This window comes from Haemorhous mexicanus, chromosome 1 (assembly GCF_027477595.1).
Source record: "Haemorhous mexicanus isolate bHaeMex1 chromosome 1, bHaeMex1.pri, whole genome shotgun sequence".
Taxonomy (NCBI): domain Eukaryota; kingdom Metazoa; phylum Chordata; class Aves; order Passeriformes; family Fringillidae; genus Haemorhous; species Haemorhous mexicanus.
The window spans coordinates 115,442,709-115,468,520 of NC_082341.1; the positions used below are offsets into that span (position 1 = coordinate 115,442,709).

Here is a 25,812-nt window from a genome sequence, read left to right on the forward strand (position 1 = left end):
AAGAGAAAAGGACAAAAAAGTACATTCTTGGATAGGAAGTAGCTGAACTGTGTTATTTAGCCAGTATAAGAATTTGTTACATACAAAAAAAAAAAAAAAATCAAATAGTTTCTTTTAAGTGGTGTTGAATGAGGAGGGTGTTTTCAGTCCAGGGGACACCCTGGCTGTCATGACTCTCTGTGACGCATGCTGATTTTTTGTTCTTTTAGGTTGATTTTATTTTGGAAACACTTTCCTTTCAGGATGATTTCAGGAGGTACTCTTTAATATTTGTCTGTGTCTTTCAACAACACATTCAAAGTGCCCTTTTTTGTTAGCATTGCTTTTTTTCTTGTATTATTTGTACTACATTTAATGAAATGGTAAGGATTCAAACTTCAGAGAGGCATTTACGTATATCCTTTCTTTGAGGTTTTTCTTCACAAAGAAGAAAAACCTGGGGTTTTCCCAGGTGTTAGGGAGCACAGAGAAGTGTAAACATTTTTCTATAAAACTTGTATTCTCATTTCCTTTCTGGTTGAGGAATGCTTGTTGCCATATGTGAATATCATTTAAAGAGGTGTCATGGTGTTTCAAACATACTTTATAGAAAACTCAAAGTATTCAAGGAGATCTACTCAGAGACATAGCTGGCAAAGGGTAATCAGCAAAACTAATGCCTAGGGGTATTTGAATTTCAGGAAAACTGTTAATATCTTTCAGTCTGTAGTATATAATGTACGATGGGTTTGGGTGCTTTTTATTTTCTCTTCTCAAATTTACCGGCTATAATGAGAGCATCTTATTTTCAGATACATTACAAATATTTTCGGGGAAAAATACATTACAGTTGCTCTATAAAATTCTGTTCAGGAAGCCTTAAATTTTACACAGTTCTGGAATTTTTATAAATAAAATTTTTCTTGTGACAGAAAATGGTTTAAAAAAGAAGGAGGAAAAAGCCTGTCTGGCTTAAGGAGTACTGAGATCTGCAGTGAACTTTAGTTCACGGGGCTTTTCATTTTATTGTTTTAGAAGAGAGGTAATAAAGCTCCACTTTCAGCATGGATGAACTCCATTTGCTGTTTTGTTCTGAAACATTACTGTGGCTATTGTCACCAGGTTTGACACCATCAGAAGTTTTCTCAGTCTGGCAGCACCATGAGATAAAATAGATTTTGCTCTAGATAGCAAAAAGATTCATTACTAGTGTTATACAGTATAGAACTTTATCTGTCTTGGCCTCAGACCACAGAGCACTCAAAAGGTAAGGGTGGAAATGCCAAACCTGATTGAAATGTCTATGAAAGGCCATTGCACAGGGCAGAGGGCAGGATCAGATGTGTTTTCAGTAATCTTTACCCCAAGGAAGAAAAGAAACATCGGATACACAACCGTGCTGCAATACAGTAAAAGGTGAAAAAATGCCTAAGAATAAGCCATCATTTTCCAAAGTGAGTCAAACTCTTAGCTACTTAAAGGGAATTAGAATTAAAACTTGCATGTAGCCATGCATGAGAGCTTTGCTTTCCAAGAAACATCTTTGACTGTGTGGTCAGTTAGTCACTTGCAACTGACTGTGGGTGAATGCAGCCAGTCTGGCAAACTCTTGAAAGAAAGAATCCACATTACCATCATGCTCTGTCTTTCTGTCCTGTTTGCCTTCAGCTAGCACTTTCATTTACTCATCCACCTTGGTTTTGACATGATGATGAATATCTAGAAGTTTATTACATTTGTGCTTTATTGTACATGTTAATGTCATGTGGTCGCTGCACACAATGGCTGTATCTAGATGTGCAAAAGGTCCAGAGGAAGATTGCTTCTTGCAAGAGGATCCTGGGATTAGTAGAACTAGATCCTAAGGGTAGTGGCATAAGCTCCAGTATTTGTTTATTATGTATATTCTTCATAGAAGTCTTGAATAATACTTGTACCTCTCTCTTCCAGTGTTGTTTAATGCTTCAGAGGCAGTTTGGTAATAGAATGAGGAAACTGTTCTGTGAAAGCAGCTTCACTTCTGACTCCTTCCCTGATTCAAGTTTGGGTTAATTTGAAATGTAAAACTAGATTTAGATGAGATTGTAAATGAGATTTCCTGCTGAGAATGCAAAAATCTTTTCATAATACCCGGCTTGAACTTAGGATCCAAGTTGAGTTTTTATACATTATTGCACCAGATCATTTTGTATTGGAAGGATATTGATAATGTTTAGTTTCTTGGTGATGTATCACTTTAGTCAACTGTGATCCCAGCTGCTTGTAACTCCCTCAAGGCTGCAAAGGTCAGGGTTCAAGTTCATTGCTTGGTTTTTCTGGTTTAGATATTAGGGGTTCACTATTTTTGTTAACTTCAGTGAAAACTGATAGGTAAGTGCTGCTAGATTGTGAGACAGGCATTGGGTATCTATGACAGATGTGTTATATCTGTACTGGTCCTTTTTTTTTTTCCATCATACTATCAATAATCATGCCTCTATCTCCATCTGATTTAGAAAAACAAGAAATCTCTGTGACAGTTGAGGATGAAGAATGTCAGTAGTAAAGAGAATAAGTCTTTTTCTCTAGCATCCTTTGGTAGTTATTTGCAGTCTGGGAGACTGTAGACAAATGAGCTATACTACTTTGTCTTGTTGCCTGATAGCCTGGCTTATTTGGTCTGCCCTAGCAGTCCTGCTGGTGATATTCAAAGGCTGAAAGTCAGGTACCATGTGTGAAGCATAAGTAGGACCAGAGATGTAAAAATTTTCTTCAGTGTGCTGCCCAAATGAGAACAAAACTGATGTTAATTCTGGTTAATGTGGATAAAAATGATTAAAAATAAACTTTTAAAAATGTATTTATTTTAAGAATTGTCTTTTAATCCTCTAAAATACATTTAAATATTCAAGTGGGAGAGCTTATTTTAGGAATAAACCTGAAGTATGATTTATTCTGACTATATAAATAGTATTCAACCTGTATGTACTTCAGTTCCTATAAAACTTAAGCAAATAACTTAAGGCTTAAGACTTTATTTATTATGACTTTATTATTTAAATGGTTAAGACTTCAGAACATAAATAGTTTTGACAGTCATGTCGACTGTTCATATTGAGTATTCTCTGTAGTTCTCATTAGTAGTCCCTTTAAAATTAAAAACCCAATTGAAAGCTCAAAAAGAAAAATGCTTTTTTTATTGCTCCAATTTATGAATAAGAACTTTATGTGAGAGGCTGAGAACTTCCAGCTCTAGAGTTTCACTAGACTGTATATATAAAAATAGTAGATGGTTCCCTAGCTACCTACTACCCACATATGAAGAGATGGTTTTATTGTTTAATAAATCATGTTGGATATGTGATATTTTGGAAAGTCTCTCCTTTTTTCCTTTTATATCCTGCACATCTAGTGTATTTTCATTCAGCATTTAAAAGTCAATCTCTTAATCAAATTGAGGTTCTTTCCAGAAATTATTTGACAGAAATAAGTACACTTGTAAAGATTTAGTAAATACGGTGTCATTGCTGTTTTAGCATTGAAAAATACGACATGGATTAATTTCTGTACAATAAGTTAGATAATTGATGAATTAGTTTGTAGTCTCTGAATAAATAAAAAGTGAGATTACATTAAAGCTCTATTTATTGTCTGATTGGGGTATTTTAATTATTTCAAGCAATGAACAAATTAACATTGCAGTAGGAAAATAAATGGAAAAAATCAAAACCAAGATTTTAATTGATTGTTCAAATCAAATTTTCTGTTTGGTAATTTAAATTGGTTTAGTTTGGATTATCATGTTTAGTCTTACAATTTTGCCACTGAAATAAGGATGGCCGAGTGCAGTTGTACCTGGAATACGTAGTCTGTATATAATATTGGCTGAGAAAGCAAATATACTGCTTGCAGTCTTCCTGTGTCTTTTGGGTTCTCAAGGCCAGGTTTTGATAGTGGGGGGCTACAGGGATGGCTTCTGTGAGAAGCTTCCCTCATGTCCAATGGAGTCAATGCCAGCTGGCTCCAAAACCAACTCGCTGCTGCCCAGGGCCAAGCCCATCAGCCATGATGGTGGTGCCTCTGGGGTAACAGAGCTAAGGAGGGGGGAAAAGCCCTGCACAACAGCAACTACAGCTGCAGAGAGGAGTGAGAATATGTGAGAGCCACCGCTGTGCAGACACCAGGGTCAGTGAAGAAGGAGGGAGAGGAGGTGCTCCAGATGCTGGAGCAGAGATTGCACTGCAGCCTGTGGTGAAGACCATGGTCCTGAAAGACTGCACCTTGTGGAAGGGACCCACCCCAGGGCAGGGGGAGAGTGTGAGGGGTCCCCACCCTAAAAGGATGAGCAGCAGAGACAATGTGCCATGAACTGACCACAACTCTCATTCCCCTATGCTGCTGGGGAAGGAGGTAGAGGAAACCATGAGTGAAATTAAGCCCAAGAAGTAGGGAAGGGAGGAGGCAAGGAAGGTGTTTTAAGGTTTGATTTTATTTCTCATTTTCCTACTTTGATTTTGGTTGGTAATAAACTTGATGCTTATTTCCCCTAGTCAAGTCCATTTTGCTCTTGGTGATTATTGCTGAGTGATATTTCCCTGTCCTTACCTCATGAGCCTTTCCTTATATTTTCTCTCCACACCCCCGCTGAGAAGGGGAGTGATAAAGCAGCTTTTGTGGGCAAGTGATGTCCAGCCAGGGACAACTGGTTGGTTTGTTTAAGCTAACTTGAGACTTTCTCTATTGCTGAGAACATTGTAGGTGGTTGTCAGGAAATCTTACACTCACCAACAGCTTTGTTTTCTACTGTTTACCTGTGCTCTCTGCTTCCCTCTGTGCCAAGGGAGGGATCCTGTGCCATTTGAATATAATAAAATATCTGTGTCTTTCATTCAGTCTTTTATTCAGTCTTCAATTCATTGGATGTCTCCTGGTTGTCCCTCCTGAACCCAGGCTGGTAGAATGTGCCTTGGCCCTAGCACTAACTGCTGCTGCAGCACTGCCAGCTCCATCAAGCCTGGCAGGGGGAGAAGAACAGCTCTAGACTGGTCAGCAGCAGTTGGCCTGTCATCTTGATAAATAGCACATCTATCTTCTCATCTTGGTATAGCTGCTTAGGTTCCTGGTGGTTTTCTGTGTCCCTCCTGAGCTAGGTCACAGCCACAGTCTTGTGAGGCAGGTTGGGACATTTTGCTGACACTTGACAGCAGGGCTGTGGGAATATGGCTCCTTGAAGATTGTGGGAGAGCTTTTAAGAGGAAGCCAAAGGGCCTCATCACACCAGGCATGCTGTGCGGGACACTTCAGCAAACTGTGCAGGTCTAGACATTGAGTCAGTTCTCCAGCATTTCTAGCTGCTATATATGTTGGACCAAGTATACTTCGGGCACATGATTAACCTCAGCCTTAACCAAAATGTAGATTTATTGAAGAGATAAATAATCACAGGTTACAGTGCTGGATGGATGCTCAAGAGATCATTCAACACAAACATTGGGACAGGTTTCAGTCTATGTATCAGCTGGGACTGGTGTGTGGATGATCTGATAAAGGCCATTTTTCAAACTCCCTGCTCTGTTTTGGTGTTGGTTAAAACATCAGCTACTACATTCACACTTTCAGGCTATCCATTTCTTTTTCTTCCCCCAGTGGCCATGAAGAACATTCATCTCCATTGACTTCGACAGCTTTTTACATATTTCTGGAAAATTGCAATTATACCTTCTTTTACTTTTCTGTTTACTGTACCAGACAAGTGGGTTTTCTGCAGCCTTTCCTGATAAGTTTTATGTTCTTTATCTGTTGTCACTCCAAAACTGGTGTAACTTACGTGCATTATGAACATATTGTTTCCTTTGTGACTTCATGCCTAGAAATTAGTTCTTAAGCCTTTTGGTTTTACTTCGTTTCTAGCAGTGAGTAAAAATTGTTGCTCCCTTGTGACTATTTATGCATGTGTATAAAAAGAGCAGATGATTCAAACAAATAAATACTGAACAAATTTATGACACCTAGGTGCTCCTCTTAGAGCAGTCATCATTAGATTTAGGGACATGTCAGGAAGAGGAGGGGGTTACACCATGTACAGTGGGACTGAGTGGCAGAATTGCTGCCTGCTGCAGGACCCAAGGTGCCTCGTCTGCAAAGTGTCGGGGAACTTTCACTGTCTGCCACACGATATTGCTTGGACAAGGCAGCTTTAGTCAATTTATTTTCCATATTTAAGACATCTTTATTTTGCCAAGGTCATAATTTTTGTCTCTTGGCAAACAGTCTAGCAAAGACCATTAGAATTATGTGCATAACCACAGAAGTTTTCAAGGTTTTTCTGACAGAACCATGTGTTTGAGAAGTTTCCAATATAAAAATAAGTCACGTTTTTACTGGTGTTTTTACAAATTTTTAATGGGGTTGTGGGGAGGGTGGCAGAGGAGGAAGTAACGGAAACTTGTACTTCCCCTACATGTTTTAGCAGAGATTGGTGTGTGGAAAGTCTGGGATTTCGATTTAGATGACACTGGCTGCGTGACCAGTAGAGGGAGCCCAGAATCACAAAATGTTGGAGATAATTTTGACTGGGGGAGTTGGGGGTGCAAAGTTTTATTTGATAATATGCAGGAATTTTTGAAGTACTAGCAGTGTATTGTGATTTTGGGAAAGAGAATTTATGAAACATTGAAATACCTGATGTCTTATAAATGATGAAGTTGTATTAGCAACCTTTTTCTTGGAAGGTTAATGAGTGTTTTGTTTTCTTTTCTTTCCTATGTTGCTGGTTGTTGTAACATCATAACATCACTTTTACAGAAAGTAAGTAACTTTTCATCTTTTAAACCTTTTTGCAAGTGTGTGTGGGGCAATACTGCTTGTATATGTGTATAGATGTATATGTATATAAAATAAACATACAAGCAGAAAAATACCAATCTTAAAGACATACTGCTGCAGATTGTAACTTCTATATATAATTGGCTTCTAGAATACCACAGTGGTTTAAAGCAGTCTCACCCAAATGATGATAAATAGTGTGAAAGTTCTGCATCTGAAGACTGTAAATGGTAAACATACTTCTTGTGTGCAGACTATGGCAATAAAACTTGCAGCATATCGATTTAAAATATATTATGGCTCTAAAAATTCACAGATATCAAGTTACAAAGTAGAATATTATTGTATCCAATATCATTTAACTGAATCAAAGTTGAACTGATTTGGAGTGTTTTAAGAACTGGGGTCAAGCTGTGCCATTTTTGATATTCAGAGATACTCAGGCCTTGACTGCTGTATTAATACATGCCAGGAGCTCTGAGCAGAAGGAACATGTCCTCAGGCTGTAGGAGAATTTAGAAAGCATGCAGTAAGTAGGTATAGATCTCTCAGAAAGTGCTCTGTGATTCAGACATTAGTCTGCATCATGGGATCTATGATTGCTGGCTTTCTGAACCACAGTCCCGTGTGTTGTGATAGCATGTTTTGCAAGCATTTCCAGCACCAGTTGTGTGCAACATTTGGGATTTTTATATGGTGTTTTAAGGATGCCAGTGCTGACAGAAGAATAGACAAGTCATTGGTTGACATGGGTCAAAGCAGAGCTGACAAAGGACACCATGGAACTTCAGTTTGATCTGTTCGCTCAAAATGAACCCCACCCCTCAGTGTTCCCAGATTATTTTTATTTGCAGCTTAAGTGTGTTCTTTGTGGTTTGTTTTGTGCTCCTTATGGACATACCCAAGTCCAATTTTCAAGAAGGGTGGATATGGCCCTTTGGTTGCATGCCATTAGGAGTTGCAGATACCTGTAAGAAACAAGCATAGCAGCAGTTAAGTGCTTGTTGGCTCAGTAGCTGATACGGGTTTCTTTCTAAGTCAGAGAGTAGTTTCTGTTGTCCACTTGCCAGTTGTCTAGACTTTGAAGATTAAGATATCTGCTGTGAGCACAGTAGTGATCATGAGATGTTGCCAAATCCTCTATTTTGGGTTTATTCATCCTGTATCGTTTCAATTGGCTAATGATATCTAAAAATAAGTGTGGAGTCCAGCGTATATCCATCAGAAAAGGAGGAGAATACAAATCGTGCATGCATGCACACACAGTTTTGTTTCTTGTTGACATACCAAGTTTTTCTTCTGCTGCAGAGTCAGCAAGTTCTTTCTGTCTTGCAGAGAAAGCCTTAATCGGTGATAATGTTTCACTAAAAAGATCCAAGTCTGAGAGAGTTGAAATTGCTTCACGTTATGTATGTTAACATATGGAAGAAATTACACAACCATAACTGCTGTATTAAATGCTTTGTCTCCTTGCTTGTCAAGCATTAATACAGTAAGGAAAATGTGTAAAGAGAAGTATCCTACATATTACAAAAGTGTTTAAGTAATCGTTAAATTCAATGAACTCTCTTAATGTCTTCTGTCCCACTGCTAGCAGTATCATTTTATTTCCAACATATTTTGGTTTGTATTTTGTTAAAGTATTATATGAAAACCAAATGTGCCGCTAGTTTTATTTGCAGGGAAGCCAAAGAAACCGCAAAAACTTGTCAGAATTTTCATATTGCGTGATCATGTTTACAATACCCATAAAATAAATACCTATTGCATATCTCATGTGTTTATCAACAAACGGCATTTTTACCTGCAATTTTTTATTTTAGATGCAGTAATATGATACATTAGGTGACCTGCAGTAAATAAATTATAACAGACAGGACTTCCTGGCCGGAGGGCACTTTATAGTTTAATTTTTACCGGAAGAGCAATTACCACACTATCGATCTTGCCATTAAAATAATGATATATGTACGGTAAGGGTGAATTTCGTTGTAACAGAGCCATGGAAATCAACAGAAAGCATAACCATATGAAATACAACAATTTCAATTTAGTTTCATGTATTAAAAAAAAAAAATTAGACTGCAACTTTCAACCAAGATTGGATGTGGTGTTATAATACCACAGAATAAGGAAGAATAATTTCTGATGAACTTTGAAGCCCTGTTCCTGGTTTATAGTTGAGTATATAATTAATCCTGAAATACTTCACAACACACTTAATTTAATGCACAGGCATTGTTCCACTTAACCAAGTGGAATATATTTACGTGGCCAAAGATAAGCGTGCGTGCAGACTGGGGACCCCAGGGAAGAAGCACAGTTTCAGACTCAGTCCCTGAGTACACTGTGTACAGTAGCCAGCAAATGGGGATAAAGATGTGATAGTACATCTATAGATCTTGTGCTTCAATTTTTAAATTAAAATAAAATAAAATAATGTATGACTGCCTTTTTCCCCCCAGCATTTTTAGATCAACTTTTCAGAATAGTATACATCTTGCTAGGGTAGAAATATTTGCTTTCTTTTTCTGATGTAAACATGTATATAGTACAAAGATATCCCTGTCCAAATGCTCATTTTTTTTCTAAGTGTGTTGTGTTTCTTTTTAAATAGTCCTTTAACATGCATTCCACAGTGGTATTAAAATTATTACCTTGAGGATGTCAGTCTCATAAGCTCTAAAACAATTCTAATTAGAAAAGATAATGTTTCATAAAAGGCACAAATGTGCTTATATTTGTGTATAATAATGCATGCTGACCATGTTGAGCCAGAAGAAGGCTTTACTATATATCACTTTTAATTTTAAATGTGTTCTTTCTGGGCTCTTTATTATTCTTTTGTTGCCTTTCATCCTATGGGATGCAGCTGCCCTTGAACTTGGTACTGTTTTGATCATTCATGTGCAGCAGCCACATTGTCTGTAACATTTTAAAAATGAGGCTTCATGGTGTTATTTATGAAGTAATTTCACATAAATATTTGGACTTTGGTTCTTTCAGAATGTGGAGCTGGTTTCTGTATGAAGAAAAACGTAATTATAATTCACAGACTTTTTGCCTCAAGCCTAGGGGACAGATGCATATGATTAAGTTTGAAACTGGCCTGTTATTGTAATGTAGATGTTTTCAGGGTTGAGAGAATTAAAAAAAAAGGCGGGGGGGGGGGGGAATGACAAAAAAAAAAAAACAGGCAAGCATGAGTTTTTAAAAAAATAGAACGAGGGAATAGTTTTACAAGAGGCACTCAATCTTAGACTGCACAATTTTATTTTTCAGTGGAACCTCTCCATTAGCTTGCCTGAATGCAATGCTTCATACTAACACTCGTGTAGGTGATGGAACATTCTTCAAAATCCCCGGGAAATCAGGACTCTATGCTCTCAAAGTAAGTTTAAATTTTGTATATGGATTGTACATAGAGCTATTAATCCATTTTATGAATGTCTCAATAGATATAAAGGTAAACAGATTAGATTCTTTGGCGAGGAAATGACCTGATAGTCCTCCTAACTGCTTTCAGATGTCTTTTAAAAGGATTTATAATGAAAGTAAACATTGACTGTTTTATCCTAGAAAGCATATACGTGTTCTTGAATTTGGCACATGGTATAAAAAACACGTATCTTAGTTAAAATGCTGCTTTACGGGAGTTGTTCACAGTAAGGCCTTTGTTTTAGGACTAGTGAGCTCAAGAGGATCACTGACTTTCTAATTAAGTAATTGTATTGATGTATCATTTTTGAATAGTGAAAAATTATTTGCAAGTCTAATATAAATCAGCTTTTAATTCAAAGGGTGCATCATTGCTTTTGAGAAGGAATATAATTATAGTGATAGAATTTTGCCTTTATTCTATTTATATTCCTTTTAAATTTCTTTTTGTTATGGTATGAACATGATGTTTATTGTGGGTGGAAATTTTTTCTTGTTGTACATGATCAAACTTAAAGGAGTTTCACAATAGAAGTGGAATAATGTGAGGCAGAGATGAGAAAAAAGAAAGTGAGATTATCTGCTTGGCAGTGTAAATGTAGTCAACTAAAATTTTGGGCTGGGGCGAAGGATCTTGTGTAATTTATGACAGATGTATTTGATGTAAGGGTATAAAAATATAAAAGTAAATAAATTTGTCAGCTCCTGCTAACTAAAAATCCTGAAATACTTGAATATTTGAAATTGAATTAATAGTTTTCAGAGCTGTCTTTCCTAATTTGCTAGAACAAATGCTGTTGTTTTTCTTTAAATCGGGAGATATTCTTGGCACAATTCCAGGAATTCACAATCACTCCCATGCTTGTGAGCTCCAGGTTGCTTCAGCTATTTGAATTCAGGAAACAGGCAAAGGCAGAAAAGAAACATTAAAGGATTTGTGTTTTGCTGCAGTGTTGTAGACACTCAACTGGAAAACCAGGATTTTTAACAGCCACACAAGTCTGTTTCTGTTAAAAAAAAAAAAAGAAGAAAAAGTGGAAGATCTTGCATTTTATGTGACTTTTTTGGTTTTAAAAAGAGCATGTTATGACCTCACAAAACAGCTTTTTTGCTTTTAGTTTGCAAGTTTTTTCATGAAAGTCTGGTTTTTATGGCTCTCTCTAGAGTAGCTCACAGGCATATTTTATTTTATTCTTGGTTTTTCTGAAATGTAAGCATGAGAGTACACTGCAGTAATCTATTTTCAGAGATGCAGCAGTATCATGATTGATTTTTTTTTCTTGTTAATTTTATTTTTATTTTTATTTTTTAACTGTAGAAAGAAGAATCAACATGCCCTACTGATGGAACATTGGATTTAGGATGTGAATCTGAGTTAGATGGCACTGAAATGGCTGAGACAAACAATAATAATGGAGAAGAAAATGGTGGTAGGTGATTTATTCTCAATATTAAAGGGCATATTTTGGGGAAAAAAAAAGTATTGTTTTCTTCAGATTTTCATGATGTGATTTCTAAGCAGTATAAATAATCTTTTGTACTCAGTGGAACTATTTTGAGTAACTCCCTCTCTTTTTTGGCCTTATGAAGGAATCAGGAACACTAAGTGCCTTTATTCAACTTAGGGTTTTAAAAGACAAAGAATAGTGATGTTGGGTGTGTTTTCAGTAGGTAATTTTTTGGCTTACATTGTTTGGTTAGGGCCCGGAGCTAAAGAATAATTTGCCTTTACCAGGCATCAGACTGGCAGTTGTCAGATTCTGACATCTCATTGATTTCCGTGTGGACTTGTGGGGTTGGTCCCACAGTAGAGTTTTGTGCAGAGGACAAAGGTTTGTATTTTTTTTCTTTGAGGCAGAGGTACTCCTGTTTGCCATCATCACATAATGACATCTTGAAGTATCAAATGCTATGCATTTCTTTTTCCTCTAAGATAATGGCAAACTGAAACACTAAAATAACTTTAAAATGGCAACCTTAGAAATATTTCTTTTAATTTTTGAGGGTTAATAATTATTCATAAGGAGAACACCAGTCACCTAAAATTACTTTGCAAGTAGCAGAAGTGAATATTATTATAACTACACTCATGTAGTCATTATAAAGTGAATGCTTTATAAAAAAAATCTGACAGTGCAGGACTTCTGAAATGAACCTTTCCTTGATCAGTTCTCTTCTGCTGTCCCATCTCAACCTGTCCCACTGCTGGACTGCTGCCTGCTGTTTTGGCTTACTTGGTATATGGTGAGACTGTGTCCTGTTTACAGCTAGGACATGAAAAGGCTCAGCTCATGTTGTTGTTCTGCTACAGACTTCCTTTTTTAGGTTGAGCAACTACTTAGCTCCCAGGCTGCACCTTTACTGGACTGATACTGCAGTTTTTGTATTGCTCTCCAGCAGCATTGAGAAATCATAGTGTTCAGTGGTAGGAGTAGCTGAACTATCCAAGGCACGTTGTGGGTCTGTCTAGTTTTGAAGCTCTGTGGAAACAAAGGTCCAGAGTATTAAATGTCTCTACTTCTTCATTTTCTTTGATACATGATGTCTATAAGTTAACAGACTCAACATGTGCAGTGGTTTGATGCTTATGTAGTGTATGCTATGGATGTAAGTGAACTTACATGTTCTTTAACAACTCCTCTTTGATACTCAGTAAATTTGTTGATGCACAATTCCTGAAATTGCAGGAAGAATAGAGCAGTTAAAAGCAGTGTAAATACAGTTACAAATACAAAGCAAAAGTTGATGTTACTTGTTATAAACAAATAAAAATGATGGCAAAAAATGGGCAATTATTTAGGAGTGTTGGGATGTAAATGGGATGTTATAGAATGTAAAAAGGATGTCATAATTCCAGAAGTAGAAAATTGCTGGGTTTTGACTGGGAGCAGGCTATGTACTGTTTTCACAGTTCACAGTAATAAAAATAATTATAGCACTTGTGATAACATAAAAGAGAAGCTGCAAAAAATTTAACATTTTGAAATAAAGCAGTAAATTACACCTGAGCATTAAATTACACCTAGATTGATTTTAAAGCTGAGAATTTCCCATCATTTTTCATCTTTACCAAATCTTGGAAAACTGCAATATATTTTGAGAACAGGACATTTTAATTTTTTTGTTCTGCAATGGATATCAATGGATATATTAAAAAAAAAGTAACTGGGATAGCAATAGTGAGTGTCTATTGCATATAGAAAGGCCAATGCTTGATATGATCAATTAAGAATTAAATGCAGCATGTATTTAGTAAATAGCATATCAGTCAGCTAGAAAAGGACATAATTTTGCCAAGCCTGTTTGATAATAGCTTTTCTTGAGAGTGCAAGTTTTGTTGTTAAAGATATCATTTATAGACACTTAGAATTCTGATTTAATTTACAGTATAGAAGGCTTGGCTTGAAAATAGGACTATGCCCAAAATATACATCCAGTTTTTGGTGGATTAAAATTACAGATTACTTAATCTGCAAAGTCATAGGAATCACCATCCACAGTAGGCATTTTGCTTTGGAGGATGTGATTTGACCACTCTTCATTCAGTATTTTTTGTCTATGTCAATAATTTTTTGAAAACTATCAAATCTTTCTAATTTAAATTTATTGGTAATAAATAATAATTGTGAGACTTCTTTTGATTGTCTTGTAAGTTATTGCAGTTGAACAGCATGAATTTTTTTAGACTTTCAAGCAAAAAAAGAGGTCATATTTATGCAGCAGAAATATGTGTTCAATAAATCAGTATATCTGCAAAGCATTTAAGAATCACAACAGAAAATAAATTGAACATGAATGAGATGCTTTTGCTAATTAGTCCAATGTAGTTCTTAGACTATAATTCTGATAGTACTGATTAAAGAATATAGGCAGAGATTTTCCTTTGGGTATAGCACTAGCTAAATGATTACCAGTGTATTGCATTCATTATAGCTGTAAGAAGGAATTAAGGTAAACAGGAAAGGATTTATAAAAGACACATAAGAAGTCCTGAGTGAACAAATACCTCCTTTGTTCTGAGGAATTTAATAGGGATGGTCTCATTAGTTTATGAGAAGTGAGGTGGTGACTTGATCGGTTTGTAAATATTTGAGAATAGTTATTTCTATAGAAAATATTTGTACGAACAGACCAATTACACTTTTCACACTAGAGCTGGGGTTTTTTTTAATTTCCAGGAAATTATTCTGTGGCATAAAAGTAGCATTTAGTTCAGTGCAAAAAACACTTCATCAAATTCTCTGACCTGTGTTTTAGAATATGTGTGATACATATGAGGATGGGCGTTGCTTGCACATTGAATTCTTAATTGCCCAATCGAGTACATTTTTTTTTTGCCCTTTTCCACTCTGATAGAGTACAGAAGCCACAGTTCTGACAGAGTGATCAGAAATTGTTTACCAAGAGTTTAAAAAATGCCTCTTTAAATGTAGCTGGAAGCAAAAGGATGAAACTGTAAGCAACAGCCTCAACCCATTTCCATTTGTGGGCTTTTAGACCACAGTCTTTCAGAATAAAAAGTACCAGCTGACACTCAGACAGAGAAGAATCACATCATTCCTCAGCAGGCACATTTTTCACAGTATAAATGCAGGCTACTGAACAATTTTACTAGCATAATAATATAAAAATTCCTAACCATTATAAACCCATGACTTGGCAAAAGCTATTCCAACACATCAGTATTGCTAAGTAGACAAGTAGAATGGTCACACCTCAGGATTTTGCAGATGCTGTGGAGAATTTTTCTTTCCCCACCTTCTCCAAAGGCATATGTTAAAGAAACTCTTTATGCTACAGTTGATTTTGTTTGGAATGGGATTTCTAATTGAAGCTCTGTAGCAGTCCCATATCTTTAAAATTCCATTTTCCTCAAATACAGGGGTTGCATGTAAAGATGCTGTGGGTAAAAGAATTAAAATCCCAATTACTGTTGCCTGGGAAAATGATGACTATAATATCCTTTTGCCCATCAATAGGATGTTCAGTTCTCAAAAAGCATTTGTCCCTAGGGTTTCTGAAGCCAGGGCTAATCCATCAGCCACGGAGCACAGTTGATTAAAAATGGTCTTGATGCGAGCCAATGGAATGCACAATGATGTACGTGTGGAAGAGACAGTAATTCCTGCTACAGCGTGACTTCCCTCCCCACCTCAGCCCCAACAGGGCTTCTCATGAATGCCCAAATACCAGCAACGTGTGTCTCCTCTTGAAACACTTTGGTTTTCAGCACTTCCTAGAAGTGGATGTTCTTCATCTATGAACATGAAATGGCAGAGTTAATTCCTGAGGTTAATTCCTTAGTTAATTTTCTTAGAGATAGCTGACAAAATGATGGACAGCGGAGGATCATGTTCATGCTGAATCCTGAAATTTTGCTTTGTAGCTACTGTGCTTTTGAACACCTTGTGCTTTTTAGACTAGGAAACCCTAGGATAACTCTATAGCAAAGAGTGTATATTCACCGCTGTTTGAAACCTGAGTCCCCATTTGGATATTCAGTTCCTTTCCAGGAATGGAATTCCTGGCGATTCAGTGAAACCTTTTACTGTTAGCATCTTGTCTCTTGGGAATAATATTGGATGATTCTACTGAAAATGTTTGTGACACGTGGCCACATCTGGATGTGAGATAGATTCTTCTAAAAGCAGAAGAACAGCAATGAAGTAACAGCTCAAACATAGCATTTTGAGTGACACATCAGCAAGAGAAGTTTTTCACTTTGCTTAGATTTTTTTGATGTATTTTTCTTTCATCTTCCTGCAACTATAAAATAAAAATTTGGTACCCGGGATTGAGCTTAACTTCTTTTGTTTCATTACCGCTTGAAGGGAGTCATAAGAATAAGAGAAGATACTGTGAAGCTTAAGGATGTTTCTCATCTGTTTTTTTTTTTCCTGTACATTTGTTAATGAGGTCTAAGAAATTGGTGGCTTAGTGATGACGGGCTGTATATTTTTAGTGGAAAATATTGACTTGCTTTGGAATAGGGATTCACAGTTTTCTAAGTTTTGTGAAATGTTTGGGCTCAAAAACGTGCTGTTAATATAATGGGATTCAGTGCAAGCTACAAAGCTGATGTGGTATTTGATGTCTTTTTCCAAAAGATACTATTCAATACTATTTATTAATTCACGGTGCTAGTATTACTTTTCAGAAAGAATATTACAGTCAACGTAGTACCCTTGATGTATACATCTGGTTTTGCTTGCTTTGGCAAACTCATACAATTAACTAACTCCCAAACTGGTTTTCATTTTCAAGAGCTGATGGCAACAGCCGAGTTCTGAATTGTTCAGTTTTGGCAAGTTGGGCTCTAGAGATCAAAGAGTGATGGAGGTGAATTACTCGATACATCTGTGCTGGCAAAGTGCAACTATTTATGTCAATACAAGTATAGATCTGTGTCACCCAAATAAAATATTGAATTTTATGGATATTTTAGGGAGGGATATTGTGTGTATGTTTTCCTGAGGGAGTTCTCTCTGAAATTTCATATCTCCAGAGTCTGTGCATACATTTTATGCTTGAGATAGACTCCAGTCTTTAACATATGGCTACAATATTAATTTATGTTTTGTAATGTGGCCATTAGTAAACAATCCTTCTCATCTGCTGTGATTACTTTAAAAAAAAAGGAAGTGGACTGCTGTTGATTTTGCTGGTTTGATTTTAAATCAATATGATCTGACTGAAATAAAAATTAGCTGTGCAGTTGATTTTGGGAAAATAAGCCCTTTACTGGGCAGGAATTTCTCCGTCCATCTAGTTACATAAATCTGTTTACAGTTATTCCTAATAACTTTCAGTGGCAAGGAGACACAATAATTTTTTGTTTTGTTCCTCAAAAAATTGTTTCTTTGAAGAAACATGTGTTCCAATATGTTTTACATAGGTGTCCTTTATTGGGTGGGGAAGGTAAAAGGTAATAAAAAATCACAGAGATGGCCTGTAAAATTTGAAATTCAAAGACAACATTGCTGATTTTTATAAATTATAGCCTTTTGTAATAATTAACAAAGCTAGTCTTGGAAAAATGGAAGAGAGGAAGTTATTTTAAATGGAGTTTACCAAAAACATTTTTATCATACTCTTTTTGCTACATAATTCTAATTCTATCATTCATGTTAACAGTCTCTGAACACTCACTGAGGAGGTCTTATCTTCAGAAACCCAGCTGCTCTTCCAGCTCATAACCTAACAGTTTACGGCTTAATAGTTGCTTTTGCTTTATTCCTTCACTCGGTCCTGGCCCTTGAGGAAGCTGATTTAAAGAATGGAACCTAATTATTCTCCACTAAATAGAAATGCCTCCTGTAGGCTTAAAACCACTCTTGTTTCCCTTTTCTACTGTAGCAATAACGGTGAATCGTCTTTATTTGCTACCCAAATATTTTGCCTTTATCTGTCACATTCTCTCAGAGGTTTTTTTTTCCTCCTCCCCAGCACCCAGTTTATTTTTAGCATTCTTTTCTGATCCAGATTTTCAAGTGAACGTGGATCTGATAATTTTCATGGATCTTCAGCACTTATGGAAGAAGTGGTTGCAGTTTTCCAAAGTTGTATATATGTACAAAGAACACTTTAAATTTTTTTTTTTCTTTTACTGTGGTTTCCATAGGAGAAATGTCTGTTTTGTTCTTAAGGCATTGTTTTTTTCACTAGGATCATCAATGGTGATTTCACTTATGTATCTTTCTGTCATGTTTTTCCCTTTCTTTATGTCTGACCCATTCAGAGCAAAGCAGTTGGACTTTATCCATAGAAATTAAGAAACAAATAACAACAATTTTTTGTGGTCACAGGCATTTTAATGCAGTCACACTTTGTCACAGATTTAAATTGCTAAGTAGCAGAACATGTTTTAAAGATTAAATTTATTCATTTTCTCATATTTGTATTTAATTTCATACAGAAAAAAAAATTCATATATTTTTTAAACAATATCTTGATTATCCTCTAAATAAAGCCTGTATGTCAATTTTAGTATTATTTTTTGCTAATAAAGTCAGTAGACTGTTGAAGTTATTAAGCAATTGTATAATTTAACACAATGTATTTAGATTTTTAATGCTTATTTCTTCTGCTTTTGAAAATAGGAAATGGCATTTCTTACTTACTAGATGGTTAGGTTCATAGCCATGTTTTCTATCAAGCTGGTTTTAAATGGAAATGGAAATTTAATTAAAACATAAAAAGTGACATTTAAAATAGTTTCCTGCTATCTTATTATTTTAAGCTGCAAGGTATATGAAGAAAAATATAACATACAGAATAAGTTTTAGAAGGGAAGCATCATTTGTTCTAAATAAATTAGGTTGAGTTTCTCTAATCACAGTGTCATTTAAAATATTTTAAGCAGCATATTTCAACCTCATGTATCTTTAATAATGAACTACAGGAAAAAGTCAGGATTGTTTTCAAAACTCTGAACAAACTAGTTTTGGGTTGCACTAAAGAACTAGCCTGAAGTGAGGTATTCTTGCTGTATCTGTAGGAGAGATTGCAGTGATGAAAAGCTATTTATTGTTTCAGTGGGTTTCAGTTCCAGTTGTTTCACCCACTAGAACAGTCCCTGTTTCTTGGTTTAGCTTTGTTGTAGAAGATTCAAAGGAACAGAGGTAAAATAAACCAATACACCAATAATATTTTATGAAAATTGAAGTAATTATAGGAATTAAAAGTAGGGCCTCTTATAAATTCTGTCACAACTCCAGGTTTATTGTTAAAAGAGAAATGAATGAAAGTAAAAAATTAATACAGAACTATGCTTATTTTTATTCCTGCTGTATCATGACTTTGATTTTAATGGTTGTGGTGTTGAGAATCATCAGATAGTTGTCAAACCTCTTGAGGATGAGCTTTATCACCAAAATAAATAGGGGAGACTTCTGGATAACATCCTAGATCACGATAATGAAAATCTGAATTTCCCTTTTCAACAAGAAGGTAATAGGAGTTGCAGTCATTCTGGGGAGCAAGAATAGGTTTATCATGACAGGTCACATTTTATCTATCCTGTTTTAAGGGGGGGCACTTAGGTTTACCAGTTTCCATTCTTTAGGGATTTTTGAATGTGTTCTCTTCTCCTCTTGTTAGCTTTTGGATTTGTGTGCACTTGCTGTTTCTGGGTTTTTTCTTCAATTCTTTGACTCTCAAAATTTGCCAGAACACTGTAAAAAAAAAAATTCTTTGAAGGAGAAGACAAAATCTGGGCAATTTGAAATGTCACGTATTTATTTTCATGTAGGTGTTCTTTGTTTCAGGAGCTTAGCTGTTGCAGTGATTTGTATTATATAAACCAGCTATTGTTTGTTTTCTGCTGACACTTTGCAGCTCTTTTAAGTTGTCTTATTTGATAGTAAGATTTGCTCATCATGTGGAAAGGAATGATGCAAACCAGGTGATTCTGTAAACTCGGAACCTGTTTTGTGATGCATCTTCTTTGTGTATTTTGACAAATCCTGCAAGTCTAAGGAAAAAAAAAAGACAAAAATCAGTTATAAATCTTATTATAAAATAGCATTTTTCTTACCTGGTAATGAAAAATTGTAATCCAATATGACATCTTGGCATATCCATCTTGGCATAACAGCAGTGCCATGGAGTGTATTCTCTCTTCCTGAGGTAAGTATTAATTACTTTTTCTTTCAGTGCAAAAAAAAAAAAGGTTTACTATCACATGCATCTTATAGTGGCCGTTACTTATTGATAGGTAAATTGTCTGAGTCTTTTTTGCTTACAAACACAAATCAAAGAACATTACAATGTTTCTTCTCAGAAACATTGCTAAAGGCACAGGACTTAGCTACTTCATGTTTCTGCTCATCACACTGAAGGATGGGCAGAGAAAATAGATTAACACTGGGCTACATTATTTCTGGCACATGTCTGTGGCACTTCTTTGAGTGTATTCAGACTATTCTGGTGGTGTGAAAGTATGGCAAATCTTGGAAAAACATTTACTGCTGCAAAACATTATAAAGAAGGTTTGTCAACACACAAACCAGCTTTGAACGCTGCTGGAAGGCAGACTTGAACTGAGTCAGCAGAGTAGAATGGAAGAAAATCTGCTTCATTTGTGGATGCTTGCTAATGCTGGTTTAGCTGGGCTAGTTTAGTCTGAGGTTAGTAGTGAGAGTAATAGTAATGCAAGGCATTAAGAGTGGAAAGGTTTCTACAGCCCTTTCAGTTGAGTTTGCTGACCACCAAGACTAATAGGATCCTTCAACTATTCTCACAGCTTTCATATCTGTTTAATAAAGCTGTTAAAAAAAAATAATATTTTCATTTATTTTTAACCAGGAGACTTTTTTCCGTGTCACACATAACATTTATTCAAGAGGCTGTTTAATGCAAGTACTGTAGTATTTGTTCATTAAAGCATGTATTATTTAGAAGGCTGACAAGTACAGCAGCATGTATTACCTGAGACCAGAATTCATCTTGCAGGATATTCCAGTCTACCCATTAAACAGCAAAGTGTGTTCTTAGCTTTGCCAAGAGGCACTTGTAAAATAGGTGAGTCTGGCTCTTAAGAAGACATTACAATCTGGTATGAAGTTACATATATATGAATCTTTCTAGATTCAGGGGTCACCAGTATCTCTTGTATAAATGCTCATTTGGATATCTTATAATCCATTAAAATGTGTTGATGAGGAAGGTAGTTTTTATCTAGTTTCTGTGTGGAATCTGTTAAACTATTTCAGTTACCTTTCAGGACCTGAAAGGCAAAATATGCAGGGCCTCCTGAACTGCATAGAAAGGGTATGATGTGGTACAAATATTAGTGAAGCAGTGCGTTTTCGTAGAATATGGCTGGATTTTCAGCTAATGCGGACCTCAAGATCAGCTGAATTTTCTGCAGCAAGCTTTTTGTTTTTGAGGCATTTGCTTGTGTTGGTTTATTTTTCCGTCCTTTTGACTCTCTGAGAAATAGGGAAGGTAACCCCCATAACAGTATTCTGATTTTTTTATTTCTTTTTATAAAGTTTGCCCAAAGCAGACATCTGAGGAAATGTCTTCCAATCGTGATTCAAGCCTTACTAATGCACCGGTGCAAAGCAAGCTAGTATCTTCCTTCCAGCAGCACACAAAGAAAGCACTTAAACAGGTAAGCTTGTATTGACTGATCATCAGTTGGCTTCCCTTTAGCATCTCTGTCATTCCTATGTGAGTGGGATGTCAGCAGAATTTCAAGAGTCTTTAAAGGATTTTTAGCACTATGTTTAGGGGCGTTTTGTTGGGGGTTTTGTTATGCTTTCAGCGAGGGTGCAGTCCTATTTGTTGTGAGTTTAAAGGGGTTTTAAGTGCAGTAAGCACTTAATTTCAAGTAGGCAGAATTCTTTGTATTATCACACCCCTGCTTTTCCTATGTAAGCATTTGTGTTGAAAATTTTATGTGAGGTTAAAATAAATTTTAAAAAAGAATTTTGAAAGAAGTGCTGCGGATAGGAAACACTCTAGGTATACTTGTTCAGTTTTTCTTTATGATCTGTTAACTAATTTTTTTTCATACTGAATTTGCTACTACAGAGTATGAATGAAAGTGAGATTGGGTTATTTTTTTAAAAAAACTTATGATTTGGATGATTTAGTATCCATGATAAGTATTAAAGCTTGCAAAAGCAGCTGATTATTCAAAGTCACCTGTTAGCTGAAAGCATGATAATGTGAAAATTATTTTCCAGCATTGCCAAATTAATTCAGCTTACAGCCAGACAAATGAAAAATGAAAGCTAAAAAGCTAGAATTCAAAAAACCCCTATCATGACCTCTTCTCCATTTGGAGTTGTGACTTTTCTAAAGTGTTAGGATAATGAGGTGATGTAATTTTTCTCACAACTGATCTCCTAGTTATGCGTAATGAAGATCATGTATTTCATGGGGTAGAGTATTGCTGAGTTCTTTTTTTAGGCTTAAGTTAAGCAAAGACTGTGCACATCTCCTCTAAACACTTTAGTTTTTGGGTTTAAATCCAATAAAATTCATAGGTGTTTATCATTCACATAAGGTTATGTTGTATTTAGAGGCTTTGAGGACTGAAAAGGATTATTAGATTGAGGTCTTACATGTGTTTGTTCAGGAAAATTGAACAGTGGGCACAAAACAGCTCACTAACCATTAGGATAGTTGTGAACAATTTACACTTCTTGGAACTCTTCTATACAGAATTCTTCTGGGATCTGTGAACTTCCCTAGGGGTGGAGGGAGTAGGCAAAGGGGAAAGAAGGGAATAAAAAGAGCAAAGCCACAAATGTTTGAACTTCTGTAATTATTTAAACTCTACCATTTGTCATTTAGCAGATATGTAGCATTGAGAATAATTTTAAAAGGGCAAATTAATCAGAATAGCTTAATTAATATAAAAAGTCATAACACTGATGTGAATCTTTGAAAACATTCCCTAAGGCAGTAGGGTTAAAGCAACATCAGAAAGTTAAGTAATCGATAAAAAGAAATTAGTTTTAATTAAGTTGATGGCAATTAGATCCTGTACTTCAGAGTATGAGAGTAGCATTACAGCTATCAGCAAAATGTTTTCTCTATGCACAATGTGAGACAAATGGGCATTTGTATAGTGGGATAGTAGTTTTTTGCTTTGTTTTCTCTTAAAGTTTCAGGTGTTGGCTACTGCCATACATACACATTGCAGATTTGTTTTGGTATTGTAGTAGAGGTGAATAAGCCTTAACAGTGATTTTGTTTATAAAATTGCTGTTGGAAATTTCGTCTTTTGCTTTCCAATCTTTCAATTGCTTTTATGGATGCATAGTACCTAAAATTCATACAAAGAACCTGTCAGGCCTTTGATGCAGAAGAAACTTTTAGACACACTATGTAACACTCTTACAACCAACACAAACTTAGTGATTCCATTCTAAAGTAACAGAGGATAAGCCATCACTATACACTCAGCAAGTGCTTATAATATATACATGTATATATACTGTATATAATATACTGTAATGGGGTCTTCCTTAGCTGTTGCTTTTTATCTACTGCAAAACAGTCTTCAAAGAATGAAAACCTACAAATTAGTTTTCAGTTTCCTACTCAATTTATTTAAAACCAGGGGGTTCTTCACATTACTTTGATCTTGTATGTATTTGTTTTGTAACCTCCAAAAATAAAGTGAGAGGGAAGTTGATAATGTGCAGTTCTGTTTGAAGATCTGAGCTGGAAATAGAAGATTTTCTCTAATGTTTATCTACTTATTAACCACTCATATGTAATTCTCTTTAAATTATTATGTGCTGGATTTACATATGATTTGGTTTTTTAAATGAATTCTGGAGATATATTCAGGGGTTTAGATTGCAATCTCCTGTTTGGCTTGTAACAGGGTGTTCTCATGAATCAAATTAGTCACAATGCTGCCTTTCTTGAGCTCTGCAAGGAGCATGGAGGAATTTTTTGGGCCCTGGCTCTTGGTTTTGATTTCTCTCAGGTAGCAGTGGATTTGGGGTGTTTTGCAGGGACTAAGGAGGTTTGCAGTTGCAGTGGATTTTCATAAGCTCCATGTCAAAGATCAGCCCTTATGTCCTCACTTTTCAAAGGCTGGGCTGCCATTTTGGTCTGGAAACTTTTTAGCTTCACCACCTTCCACGGTGTCCTTGTTGGAAAAGAGATTTTGAGTGCTTTACCACTGAGTGTGTTTCATGCTTCCCTTTGGTTTCTGACAGAGTTTGAGTTTTCTCTTGTAAAATGCTTACACTTTGGTCTGAGCGTGATGTCCCACAAACCAGTTCCTGTTCATGAGGGTATAGACAAGAGCCTATGGTGTAGAGCTGCCTTTTATGCTTGGCTTTCTGATGGCAGATTTTACAGATTTCTGTTTCCCTTGTGCTGGTAGAAGTGCTTGGGCATTTGTGCCCAGCTGTTGCTGATCTTGTACCTTTGAAAAGAAGGCCTACGGCACGCTGATTTCCTATCAGTACTGATCAGTTCCATACTGATTTACCTCATTTTCACACTCGAGAGTTTTGGCATGCAGACCCATTTAAGGACCTCTTCCCGGGAAAGTACTGAACTACTCCTGCATCTGCTAGCAGTGGTACATGGTCACACTACTGTGTGCTTTGTTCTTGCTCTGGACAAGTCTAACTCCAGTATGGACATCAAGTCATGGCATAGTATCTACATGCTTCTGTCTGGTCCAGTTTCTGTTCCATTGACTTGAGGTGATACTTTTTTGTGGAAGTCTTCGCTGTATACAGATTTATCTTTATCTATCAAGATGTTCTTGGAACATTTCTCAGAAGAAAGGATCATACCTGCAAACTGGCCTCACATAGGTAACACTGAGAATGTGTGAATATCCAGGACATTGAGGTGGTGTTAGTGTCTGTTGGACTCTGATAGCCAAGTGTAAGAGCACCTTGCCCGTCAGTGTACCAGGTGTTCCCTGGGTCAGTACCAAGAGAGGAGAAAGAACTTGAAGATGCGCCCTAATGGTGTCTGGGATGATAGTAGACCTCCCAGACATGGAAGAAAATCCTGCCTCACTTTTGGCACTTTGGAATCAGCACCAAGAAGGGTACCCATAAATTTTCTTTTGGGAGAAGAGAAGGATACTCCATTCAGACTCAGGATCTGAATAAAGAACCAGGACATGTCTGAGACTGTGCTGGGCATCCAGATCTCTTTGTAGAGACAGAAACTCCAGAGACAGCAGCCAAGTGGGTTTGGGAGGAGAGAAGCTCAGGAAATAAGGGAATCAACACAAGGTATGTCACTGCCATGGTTTGTTTTGTTTTCCTTAACTTTGGGCTTTGTCTGCATGCTTGGTGGCTGGGTTCATATATGTGCCACTATATAATTCATAAAGTGGGTAGATGCAGTTTTTTAATGAGAAGGAAGGCACCCATTTGTAGTATTTATTCTTATTATAGAAATGGAACTCCACCCCCCCTTTTTTTTTTTCCTGTGGATGCTGTCATGCCCCAAGCAGTCATAGAGCAATAGGGAAGTTAGGGTTTAGCTCATATATATTGCATCTGAATTGTAGGACATTAGATCTGTCCAGCTCCAAATAATATTTCAGGCTGACATTTCTACCACAACTGTAATTCTTATTTAGAAACCAACCTATAAGAGACTAAATTTCAAGATGGTTAACACTGTAAGTAAGCCCTGATTTACCCAAATTCATATAACTAATTTATCAAGATCTGTTTGTTTCCTTTTTCTTTTTTTTTTTGGACACAGGTGTCCAAGTGTCTAGGTTGACACTGAAGGTAGAATCCTGATCTCCAATGATGCTGGTGTGAATTTGCTTTCCCATCTTCAGCTCACACTGCTTACTTTCTTTGAGAGAAGAGCAAACTCACCAGTCTTGCTCCCTCCACACTCATTCTGTTAGGACTTCTTTCCTTGACTACAGCCAGATGCAGGTTATCTTGAAGCATTTTGCTGCCCATAGGAAGTAATCCAGTATGAATCTGTCTGTGGTGTCTCTCCTTTGACTCATTTGAGCAACTGCTCCCTCACATGCTCTAAGCCTGATACATTTGCCTGCCCTGCTTTCCCTTCCTCACCCCAAAGAAGCAAAGGTGACAGAGGAGATCATTATGATTTTGTCCTAAT

The 25,812-nt window shown here is 36.3% G+C and overlaps 1 protein-coding gene across 2 annotated transcripts in view; it reads left to right on the top strand.

Moving 5' to 3' along the window:
- Positions 1-25,812, top strand: part of ASXL3 (ASXL transcriptional regulator 3) — a 126,753-nt gene that overhangs the window by 46,633 nt on the left and 54,308 nt on the right. The window contains exons 4-6 of one of the 2 annotated variants that reach the window (XM_059860071.1): positions 10,066-10,174; positions 11,540-11,651; positions 21,216-21,337. In XM_059860071.1, the coding sequence (XP_059716054.1) occupies positions 10,066-10,174; positions 11,540-11,651; positions 21,216-21,337 (343 nt within the window). Of the gene's footprint in view, positions 1-10,065; positions 10,175-11,539; positions 11,652-21,215; positions 21,338-21,829; positions 24,954-25,812 lie in introns of those variants that run through there. The other variant, XM_059860062.1, reaches the window with a different exon arrangement.